The sequence below is a fragment of the Ambystoma mexicanum genome, chromosome 14, assembly GCF_040938575.1.
Source record: "Ambystoma mexicanum isolate Mex_15411 chromosome 14, UKY_AmexF1_1, whole genome shotgun sequence".
Classification (NCBI taxonomy): Eukaryota; Metazoa; Chordata; class Amphibia; order Caudata; family Ambystomatidae; genus Ambystoma; species Ambystoma mexicanum.
This window is the reverse complement of record NC_090940.1, coordinates 543193793-543206165: the sequence shown is the minus strand read 5'-3', so window position 1 is coordinate 543206165 and position 12373 is coordinate 543193793. Positions and strand designations below refer to the sequence as shown.

Sequence of the window (12373 nt, the reverse complement as noted above, 5' to 3'; positions counted from 1 at the left end):
AAGGACAGTTTTGGACGGAGCCATGCCAATATCCAGTGACCAAGTCAAGAGTATTTAAGCTCCCTGCCTGGCACCAGTCTGTAGGAGCTGGGAACGGTTAGGGACAGAATACACTGTTCAGGGAGCAGAGCTGTTTGCCCCATCCTCATTTCTGTACAGATTAAACTTGTAATCCTTGCAAGATAAGACTCTAGGCCTTAATTCCCAAGAGGGGTGCTTTTTATTCTGGTGTGAGCGTAATCAAGGGGTACCCTTATAAATTGGGCTACCTTTCACCCTCTTGCCTGTTTCGCACCCTCTGTGGTTTGACACATCTGACAGCTTATCTTTTAAAAGGACCCATGTAGCTCAGTTCACTTGAGTGGCTGGTCAAATGCTGGATGCTTGCTTCTAATGCTGCAGTCTGTTTTTTCAATAAAGTTTTAAAGTATGGGGGGAATTATAGAGGTCAAAGGGTGTTAATTCCAGTGATGTCATCAAGGATGCCGGAGAGCATGCAGTGTCACTTCTCATACACCATTGACAAGCACGTTACCTAGTTCCTATAGGTGGAAGGGTGGGTGCTTCCGTATCGCATCACACAAACAAATGGCAAAACAGAGGCCAAAAACAACGTATTTTTTTAATCAAATTTCTGTGGGATATTTGCAAATTTGTTCAACAAAATAGATGTGAGGGGTTAGTTTAGTGTATACATTAATGCAGGCGGATATGGAGGAGCGGGGGGCTCCCCTGCATTTAAATCCGAAAACCTGTTTCCTTAAAACCCACATTTTGGGAAATTCAATTTAAAATAATTATTTTTTGTTATATTATAACGTAGATCTAGTGCTTTTCGGGGGAATGTGTATAACCACAGACTCTGCCTGTGCCTTGAGCAAGAGGTGTGATCTATTTCTCAAAGCAAAATGGCAATTGAAAACCAGGAAAAGCAGGAATTGTGCTCCTCGTTCCAGACAAGAACTTGTTTGTAAACAGGCCTATTGAAACACATATGTGGGATGTGGTTTCGGCAATTTAAAGTGCTGTAAGTCAGAATAGGACATGGCTTTCTGTGCTATCCCTAAAATGATCCTTTATGTTTGCAGTTCACTATGTACACTGTGGGAAGGACGGACAAGTTTTATAAGGACCCCCTCATCTTTGACCCAGACCGATTCAGCCCAGATGCCCCCAAGTAAGTTTATTTTGTTGTGAAATATATATTTCCATAATATAAACAAAAAATGCCAAAGTTGCTCAGTCTGGTCCTCTGATATTCGTATATATTTTTTATTCTGGAAGGGTAACAGTTTATTCATGCAAAATTCTCAATTAATCTTTTGAACTGTACAAACATAAATACACAAATAACTGGTGGTGCAAACATCCCCAGTGCGCCTGGAGTAATGGGGTGGAACAAGGGGGTGGTCTTAGGAACATTGGGTAAGACGGTGGAGGAGTGAAAGGTCCGTTGAGCTGTTGAAAGATCACAAGGAGGTTGCAAAGGAGTACTGAGGAATTTGTAAAGGGATTTAGGTGCTAAGGGAAGCACTGGATCGGGAGAGAAATTGTGGGGGGTGGGAGGATATAGTGGCACCCTGAGAGGTGCCTGGGCCTTTGTATGAAGACAGGGGGCGCTGGGTGTTAATATGAGGGAAGGAGGCTGAGAGGTGCCTGGGCCTTTGTAGTGGCTGGGGAGCACTGGGAATAGACAATGAGGAATTGTGAAGGGGCTGAAGGGTCACTGCATAGCTGTGCAGTGGGCATGGTGGGTCGAATGGGCCTCTGTGAGTAGCCTGGCGGGTGCTCAGTGTTAATGTGAGGGGCTGACTGTGCACTGGTAGTGGCATGGGAGCACTGGGGCATTGGGAAGGGGCAGAGGGAGCACTGCAGAGGTGAGTGCTGAAGAAGCAGCAGCACTGGGTGGGGCAGCGGGGGGCGGTGGGGCATCTGCATCTTACCAACTACCTTTCCAGCAACCTAGGCCTGAACCTAGGAGCAATTGAATTTGCAGTGTGCAGAATGTAAATTAATCAATCAATGAAGTGTATCAATCAGTCCTGGCTGCTGCAGATGACCTCGCCCTCTACCCCACGTGGATCAAAATAGTGTCCCCACCCAGGGATATGGAAAAGGCAAACCAGCATTTCTCCTCCTACTAGATTTGTTGGCGGCCTTTGATCTCGTGGACCATGATAGCCTGTGTAAACATCTCATAAATACTGCTAATTTCCCCACCGAAGCCACAGCAAGGATCGCCTCAGTCCTTAAAGGGAGACTTATGAGGGTCTTCGCTGACCAGGCATGCACAGCACCCACAACCATACACTGTGGTGTCCCGCAACGATCCTGCACGGCACCTACTCTGTACAATATCTTTACCCTACCCCTCTTCAATGACATGGATGATCGTGGCATAGCATACACTAACTATGCCGACGACACCCAAGTCTTACTTCCTCTTACGGGCTCCTAGGAACAGGACGCTGCAGCCTTAGACAACATCTACGCAGCCATTCAGACATTGATGGCAGCAAATGGTCTGTGCCTCAACGGGGACAAAACAGAGATCCTCCTTGTAGGCTACAAAGACACTCTTAACAAACTCGACCCGCAATATAAGACTTTCAAACTTGAGAGTACACCTACTACTGTGTCAACAGCAGTCAAACTTAAGTTTTTTTTATTGACTCTTCATTGTCAATGACACACCAAGTTTGTACAATTTCATCCTCTGCAGCCTTCACCACTAAAATCATCAACACAGTCAAACCTTACTTGTCAAACACAAACCACCTCGCAATAGACAGAGCTACAGTTGGGGCTTAACTTGACTTTTGTAATGCTCTACTCCTGGGTACTTCCTCTAAAAACCTTCATAGGTTACACGTTACTCATAATAATGCCCTTAGAGCTGCACTGGGCATCTCTAAAAGGGAACACCGGTCACAGGCAAGAAGGGATGCACATTGGCTACCAGTCAAAGAGCGCATTCTTTTCAAAACCATGGCTATCACACACAAGTGCATCTCCCGCACTGCCCCCTTTATTTATCAGAAAAGATTACTCCACTCACATCGGCCAGACTCATTCGATCACATCACTCGGACATGATGTACGTCCCCACCTTCAAAAGAACCAGACCTGGAGGCTTGTGCTTCCAACATCTAGCGCCCAAACACTGGAATGCCTTGCCCACAGCACTCAGAAATGAAGCATCATACACAATCTTCCGGAAGAGCTCTGAAAACTAAACTGTTTCATCTGTAAATGCCACTAGCTGATTTGACACCGTAACAGTGTTCCACTGTAACCAAGGAACATACTTCCATCCCTTTCTTTCAACCTGTAACTCTACTATGTGTTTGTATCATCATTGTACATGATTGTCATCAATGCCCTTTTTTCTGTACTACTCTTGTAACTAAGTAAGATTACTGCAACAGCGCCACAATGCCTAAGGGCCGAGCAGCAACCATCACCATACGTATGCCTAGCAGTCCAGTCAAATTGAAACTCCTCACTGTGCCAATTTCTACACCCTGTTCTGCGAGCATGTGAATTTAATAATAATAGAAGCGTGTACCATTGATAAGGAAACCCAAATATAAAATAAAGATTCAGTTTTTACCCACATAACCCCAACTGGTACAAAATAAGTAATTTTAAGCCATATTCAAGTCTCCTCGTCACCATTCCAGTCTTCTCCACCCACTCTTTAGGGCCCGGAAGCTTCCATCGTGGAAGTATTTCAAAACCTCTCAGGGCAGTGGCACGCAATCCTAGCGTCAGCTGTATATAGAACTTGTGCAGTCAGGTGAACAATGATGGTGCCCTCCACAATAACCTCCCCAGCACCCACACAACGCAAGCTTAGTAAATAGCCCCAGATCACCCCTTGTGAAGTGGGCACTAACCAGTGGAAGTATCGACTAATTTCTATTAATAATGATTTAGCTGACACGCCCACCACAGTAATTCAGTGCTATCAAAAGGAAATTGGCCCCATAATTAATTCTGATCAGACCCTTTCCTTGGTGATCTTTTTGCCAAACAGACTATCACTTACATTAACACCTACAGATACTCACACTCAGTACCCTCTTCCTCCAGTAAATCCAGACCCCTATACAAATTCCCGTACTCTTAAATTGCTTCCTTACCTCCATACTCAGTTTGTCACATTTAAAAAATGGTGGAAAAAGACAAAAAGGCTATATTGCAAGCTTACCATGGCACCCCATTCATAGAGCGTTATTGCGTCACAGTTATCATGCTTTCACCTTCAGAAATATAAATAGTTTTCTGATGCTTGTAAATCTGCTTAGAATCACATGCTGTGCATATAGTCCGACATCTAGTAGTATTGCATTTTGTCTTTTGAGAATCGAAAGGGGATGTCGAAATGGGCGTGCTTGTAACACTATCCCTAACGTGACGTGTAGTATACCCAAAATCGCTCACGCGGTGAGGTCCCTCAGATAGTTTTTTCCCTCTCAGCTAGCTGGTCGCCTTATGCGGAGCTCGTAAATTGCTAAGTTTCTATTTCATTGTCCACGACCGTTGGTTGTTTAATATCTGCCAATTCTTCATCGATGATTACTCCTGAACAAACGCCGAAGACGACTGCAGATTTCGGCGGCTGGTGCTTCGGTCGACGCTGTCGACCGCGTGGCCTTGGCCTTCTGGGCATACCTATACAGTAGGGAGAGTGGGGCCCAGGGTTCTGTTTCTTTTGTAGAATGCATTTCCTTCTCCCCTCTCTCTTCCCTTCTGGTTTCGCTGTCGCTTTTAACCTCAGCTATGGAACAGATTCCTTTTAAATTTTGCAAATCTTGCAACAGCAAATATCCATGGAAAGACACAGACTGGAGGTGTAATAAGTGTCTACCTCGAGATCACAAAGAGCAGTCCTGCAAGTCCTGCCAACTTTTGCGTCCGAAGACGATAAAAGAATGGCGGACAAAACGGTGGGCGGCCTACGCCATGCAGCAGGCCGTGAGTAGCTCCCCCGTCGGCGCAGGTGCCTCCAGTGACGAGGGTGTAAGCGACAGCCATGGCTCCAATGTTGACTCCATTGAACTCTCTGCGGAACAGGCAAGTTCCGAGATGTCCGTTCCCGGCCCTGACAGGCAGGCCACTGTTTCTGCTATGGGGAGGCAACACCCCGGCGACAAGGACACACACGCACCACGTAAGGAAAAACACACAACCCCCGAGCCTCCTCTATGTACTCGTCGGGAAGGCCACCAACGCCAACAGGAATGGCAAAACGTTCAACAGAACCCACCGTTCCCCATGATCGGCCACCCTCCCCGCAACCATCCATACAGCATATGTCGGGGCATCCAAGTGAAAAGGGTGTCAGCACCAAACATCATAAGAGTGCCGAAACGCCTCCTAAGAGAGCGTCAGCGCCAAAGGTTTTGGAGGCACTGAAAACCACGACAAGGCCGTTAGGCTCGTCGAAATCACTCCCAGATCCCCAGAGATCCGCCAGAGTCTCGCAAACATCATCTCGGCGGCAAATAGGCCAAAGGACACATCGAAAGACATGTCGAGAAGGTCGAGAAGAATATTCGGATGGGTCCCAGCCCCATCTAAGACACTGGCAGACAAATTTAGACCGCCTAGAGACCCAAGTCCTCAAAAAGAGTCCTTTTCCCCCTCCAGTCCACTCTGGTTCATCTCTATGGACCAAAGATAGGTTTGAGGGATACATGAACAAGCTTCCCAAGTTTGTAGATTTTTCTGAAAGATGTATCACCCCCAAAGAGACCAAGAGAGGAAGACTCTTACCCTACTTTGTCCAAAGTTCAAAGAACTTCGAGTCAGTTCCCTCATGAGGAGGTGTTTGACCTAACTGAACCAAAGGAAATCCATCAGGACCCCTATGATCAGGGAAAGAATCCCTTTGACAAGACGATAGACCAGTCTCCAGACGGGGGCGATGAACAACCGGTAGGCGATGCACCATAGCTGTCACCTTCCACTACCCCAGATCCAGACCCCCTGTGTATAGATCCTGCCTCCTAACCTCCTAAAAGGCAAGCCTCACCTACTGATGACCACATGGCATTCAATGCTATTCTTAAAAAGGCTGCTCAACACTTTCAAATTGCCACTCAAGAGGCGGTACAAGACACTGGGCCTCATTACGACCCTGGCGGAAAGTGACTGACCGGACCGCAACAGCGTAAATAGCGTTTCCGCCATTGCACGAAGGAGCAAAGTGCGGCCAATCACGACCCATCGGGCACGAGCATTACGCCATGGCGGAATCCGAAAGGCTGCGATGGCGGAAATGACCCCAAAACGGCCCTTACCGCCGCCGTACGCTGCACCAGGTGCAATACCGCCACCCATCTTAGCGGTCACCGTAATGAGCGGTCACCGTAACGAGCGTGCACCGCAAATTACGGCCACCGTAAATATACGGAAACGGAAGTAAAAGCATGTGGCCGGAACGGGAAACAGCACGCCGCACAACTATAAAATCCGAATCCCAACACAACCATAAAAAATCCGACCCTGACACACATCCCAACCCGTCAGCAACCCCAGTTAAAAAAATAAATATGGGAAAGGTAGCCAAGAAAGCGTGTGACCGCAAGCGGCAGGTACACTTCTCCCGAGAGGAACTGACCGTGCTCACCGAGACCCTCCAGGAAAATTCCGCCGTCGTCTTCTCCAGTCAAATGACCAGGACGGCCCTTGCCAACAAGAAGGCCATATGGGCCCTGGTGGCACAGCGCGTAAGTGCGGTGGGGACAACACCCCGCACGCCACAGCAATGTCGCAAGCGGTGGGACGACCTGCGGATCCGCGTACGCAGCATACTTTCTGCGAACAGGAACATCGCCACAGCTACCGGGGGGGGTTCAGAGTCGCCCATCAAGTTGACCCCCTGGGAGGAAATCTGCGCCTCCACCATAGGAATGGAGAGCATAGAGGGAGTCGGAGGGATGGAGAAAGGAGTGCCGACATCCGGAGAATCAGGTAGGTTGGCCAAGAGAAACAATGCGAAATCCACAAACCACGAACATGTGCAGTACCATGTGACCCCATAGTGCAATACATACTTTGCCCTGACAGCGCCCTCTAAAAGTCAGAATGAACAAACAAATCAATCAAGAAGCCATAAACAACCCCTACATGTGCAGCATGCACCCCCTAACTGCAGGCAGCCAAATGAATGCATCCTCAATCCACACGAAAATGAGACCACCTCCAAGGCCCAGTCCCAAATCAGCCTCATGTACCACCCCAATGCATTTGATACGTTGCCATTCCAAATCCGACAGACCCATAACTAACGCTCGCCCCTCTTTACTCCACCACAGGGTCCGATACCAACGACGAGCTGCAGGACACCCCTACCAGCACGCCTGCAAAGAGGGCCAGGACCAACGTCCCAAGAGCCTCCACCTCAGGTGCAAGGATCAAGACACGGCAGCAGCAGGAATCAAGTGGCAGCACACTGGAGGGGACTGCAACAGGCACCCCAGCAGCCAGCAAGTCCACAACCCCAGCACCACAGGTCCCCCCAAAGAACGTATCTGATGGCACTGCCTCTGGTGGTAGCAGCACCATAGGTGACACAGCTGTCATGCCAGCATGCTCCGACACGGAAAACAGTGCTGGCGACGTAGGTACCATCCATGACCTTTCCCAATCCCCCTGCATGTTCCATCCCCTACACCATGATGAAACCACGCAGGGGCACCCTGAAGACGACGACTGGCCAACCCCCACAAGTCCTGTGCCAAGGCAACATGTGTTGAGCAGCCCCCCTGTCACACCACCGCAAATGTCCATGGCCCAGCAGAGGCAACAGTCCCTCGACCTGCTGATCGAGCAACAGCAGGAAGCGTCCACGCTACTCAAGGACCATGCAAATGAATGCGGGGGTTCCAGGGCAGCCATGGAAACATCCACCGAGACACTCAGGGCACAAATAGAGAAAAGTAGTGAGAGCCTCAGGGGAGAAATGGAGAGAAGCACCGAGAGCCTGAGAGCACAAATGGAGAAAAGCACCGAGAGCCTGAGGGGGGAACTGCATGCGACGTCCAAAGACGTTTGTGCTGAACTTGCTGCTGTGCGCCGTGTGCTCTCGGAGCTCTCACAAACCCTCAGAGACATGCATGGACGCGAGCAGGCAGAGACATCATCCGTGGCAAGTTCCGTCCAGGGCAGCCCCCAACGCAGATCTGGCAGGAACCTGCGCTCCACGGGCAGGGGTGCCCCTGATACCCGTAGAGGGGGCTTGCAATAGCGTCTACCCACGGACAGCATGCATATTTGGACACTGGTGTTGGGGGGGGAGGTAGTAGGGTGGAGGGGGTGTGTTGGGCTTCACTGGGTGGCGGGTCCATAGGGTGTATAAATCAAATCACATTAACAATACAGCACCTCATTATCATCCAATGACATGTGTGGACATTGCTATTTGCGTACGAGGCCTTCATAGGCGTACAGTCCACAATGTGCCTGTACTACACACACACAGTGCCACAGGTCCCCTTTCCGTGTAATAGGCACCATGCGTGGTTGCTAGAAGCATGCATCTATGATGCTCTGTCGGATTGCACGTGCATCCTGTGCCTCATGGACTCCTTGAGGTGCCTCCACATCCCCACCCTCATCATCATCATCATCTTCAGGTGCATGCAGTACAGCGTCAGGGGGCATGGGCACATTCCTACGTATGCACATGTTGTGCAGCATGACACATGCCATGACCATCTTAGAAACCTTCACATGGCTGTACATGAGTGCCCCGCCAGACCTGCTGAGGCTGCGGAAACGAGCCTTCAGTAGGCCGAATGCCTGTTCAATGACCACACGGGTACGTGAGTGGGCATGGTTGTAGTCCTCCTCATGCTCGTTCTGTGGGTTCCGGATTGGTGTAAGGAGCCATCTCTTCAGTGGATACCCGGCATCACCTGTATGAGACGAATGAAGGGTGTCAGTGGAATGATAGTGCTAAGTAGCCCCCCCCCCCCCTGCAAGGTCATTGACGCATCAAATGGGCCACGATGTCATGCATGGAATGAGACTCACCGAGTAGCCAGGATCTGTGCCCTGCGTGTCGCTCCATGTAGCGTGGTATTCTTGTGTTCCTCAGGACCATAGAATCATGGGTAGATCCTGGAAATCTGGCACAACAATGCGTAAATATCTTGTTGGAGTCACACACCATTTGCACATTGATTGAATGAAATTGTTTCCGGTTCCGGTACTGGACCTCCATGGCATGTGGGACAACCAATTCAACATGGGTGCAGTCGATGGCACCAATGCAACCCGGGATGCCGCCAAGTGCATGGAATCCCACTTTAGCGTTGGTAATCTCCTGGTACGTGCGTGGTAGTGTGATGTGGTCGTCGGCGTGCTTCAGGAGGGCATCGTGCACTTGGAAGAGTGTCCGTGAGAACAGTGGCTGTGAAATGCCATGCAACTGTCCCACTGTGTGCTGGTAGGTGCCTGTGGCCAGGAAGTGGAGTGCAGACACCACCTTCAGTAGGGGTGGGATGGCGGTTGGGCTATCTATCATGCTCACGAGGTCAGCATGTGTCATGTCCACAATGGCGATTATGGTGTCCCGGTCCAAACGGTAGAGGGTGTGGATCTGCTCAGCAGTGAGGTTGAACGGATCGGCTCGGAGGCGTGGGATTGCGGGCCGCCTGCGTGGTGGTAGTGGCAGTGCTTGTGGGCCTTGCTGACCCTGCCTTGCCCTCCTCCTCCTCCTTCTCCTCCGTCTCCCCTGTGCGCCCGGTTGTTGTACCTGTTGTTGTTCGTCGTCTTCTTGTAGTTGTAGCACTTGCAGTGCTATCTGGTACCCCAGGCCCAACATCGCTAGTCCTGCCGGTAGCATTTTGGAGTGGGAGTGGTTGTGGGAGGGGTTTGGGTCTGCAATATATGTGCTGTCGGCCTGTATGGCCTCCACCTGTGCTGATTGAATGAATCTGTGGCAGATGCAATCCCTTCTGGTCGAGCACGTCCCGCACGTAAGGCTGCATTTGGCCGCATGGCATCTTGGGATTTGAATCATGTATCTAATCCCGATGGCAGTGTGATGTACTTTGACTGATCTTCATGCTATGCTCCCATTGTTACACATGCTATGATTGCAGCCGCTTACATACCTGTGAAGAGTCAGTGGTATGTAGGGCTCGATCGATGGCCGACCCTCATGCAGCACAGTAACGTACTTCACCGACGGGCGTGGCGTCCCATTTGTGATTGCAGCCAGTTAGCATCATGACACACAGCCGCACTACATTGATGTAATTGTGAATGCAAGCGTTCACAGAAGCCTTTTCGACGTAATGTTGCAAGTGAGGAATTCGAAGGCCAGCATTTTGGGTTTTGAAGTAGCGGCGAGGATACGCCCACAGGTCTGGCTGGAAATGTAACGTTCTATTGTAGAATGTCCTTGGGACATGGCCCATAACGAGCAGGCAATGAATGATATGAATTGAATGGGATGCGCAATAGCGTAGTGGACGATAAGGCAGGACGTTCCCAAATCCATCTTGCTTCACAACACTACAGATCCGGCCAGGGGCACAGTGGTTTTTGCGGACTGCATTACGCACAGACGCGATGGAAGTTTCACATATTATGTGAGTGAATATTCATGCGTTTTCATTGCGGGATGAGGGAATGATGTGTGGATGCATGGACTGATGATTCCGTTTAGGGTCTGCCATGTACATGGGTTTTTTGATTCACTCCCCTTCCCCTGCGTTATGTGATGCAAGGCTGCCATAGTGGGACATACGTCTATCTGCCCTTGTCGGATCCTCCCTGTCTCGACGCGCCTTCATACACTTGTGTCTAGGCACGTTACTAATCCCATGTCATGGGTTCTATCTTGACGGACGCATGCACAGTAACCGACGTTGCCAATGGTGTATTTAGCTCGATTGGTTTCGTTATGATTCGATACTGATTTAGGGGTGTGTATATTCCTTTGGAGTGGGCTAGCATGCATATGGGTGTGGATTTGGTGTGTTGAATGAAGATTGTAATGCATCATGAGTCCCGTAATGCAATCGGTTGATTTGTGTTTCTTTTGGGTGACAGGTATCTCCTGCCCTATTGCAGATGCCATCTCTACGCCACTCCTCCAGATGGTTTTTACTCTCGACTCCTGCAGCTTCGGGTGAATCAGTGGAGCACCATTTCGATCATATGGGACGATCGCCAATGGGCCACATGCCCTTACGCTGTACTGGTGGCTAGGTGCAACATTTCGGCCTTTCAGCTCGACTAGTGCCTGCCTCATGGGACGGACCTGCGGTTCTTGCCGCTTCCATGTTGCCTTTTGGAACGTTGATGTAGGCCCTGTGTGCCATGATGGTACAGGGCGTCACACAAGTGGAAGCCGGTCAATTATTGCAGATGCAGCCCTCGGTGATGATGGTTGTTTTGGTGGTATTTTGCAAATTGCTGTGGGGCCTTTGTCATTTGGATGTGCATTTAAATTGTATTCCGATATTTGTCGTGTTGCGTTGTTCTTTGCAGGTGATGTGGCGATTTTCGCTTTGTGGCGGTATGTATTGCGTGATGATCTGCATTGTGTTCCGCCTTCTGAGTTGAGTTGTGTGGTACAGTACTGGCCGCGTTTGCCTACGTAGCACAGTATGGTCACGGATAGAGGCTGCCATTGTGACTGTTTACATGATGTGCTGTTCAGGGGCGGGGGATTGGCTTTTGGCCGACTGGTGCCTGTCAGCCAGGTCGATTGGTGGAATGATGGGTTGTTCAGAATGTGGCTGGTCACAGGTGACTGTGTTTGCGTGCGTTTGTTGGAGGGGGACTGGGGTCATGTCCATTGGAATGGCTTCTGTGTTGATGCCATCTGTGCCCTGCAGCTCCCATCGGCCCCTCTTGGGATGAGCCTGGCTGCTCAGTCACTCTGCCGACTTGTGTGGTACATGCTTCTGCTGATGGTTGGTTTGTTTACTGGCATGAGTACAGGGCTGGTGCAATCCCCCTCAGGATGCTGTTTTGGATGTTGCCTTGCGCTGGTGGCAAGCGATGGGGGACTACTGTTGTTTTGTGTCATGTGTTCTTGATTTTCATTTTGATGTGTTGTACCTTCACATGCCTGTGCTGCGTCAGTACGGCTATGGTGACATGCCGTACATGGATGCCCACTCACGGGGCGCTTTGAGCCCCTGCATGCTTTTCTACGTTGGCATGCATGGGTGAATTGTGGATTTCACTGGTTGCATAGTGTGAGTACATTGCGCCTGCCAGGAGTTGTGCAATGAGGCCAGGGAGTGGAGTACAGGCACTCAGTGGGCCATTTACGGTTGGTTCGCGTTGCCGTATTTCTCGCCATGGCGGAATGGTACTTTACGACGTGCTTGATGGCGTT

General features: G+C 50.0%; 1 protein-coding gene across 1 annotated transcript in view; it reads left to right on the top strand.

Annotated features, from left to right (window-relative positions):
* The window catches only part of LOC138526943 (cholesterol 24-hydroxylase-like), a 309716-nt gene that overhangs the window by 228604 nt on the left and 68739 nt on the right, over nucleotides 1-12373 (top strand). Inside the window, exon 13 of the mRNA XM_069637836.1 lies at nucleotides 1089-1177. Coding sequence (XP_069493937.1) covers nucleotides 1089-1177 — 89 coding nt within the window. The remainder of the gene's footprint in view (nucleotides 1-1088; nucleotides 1178-12373) is intronic.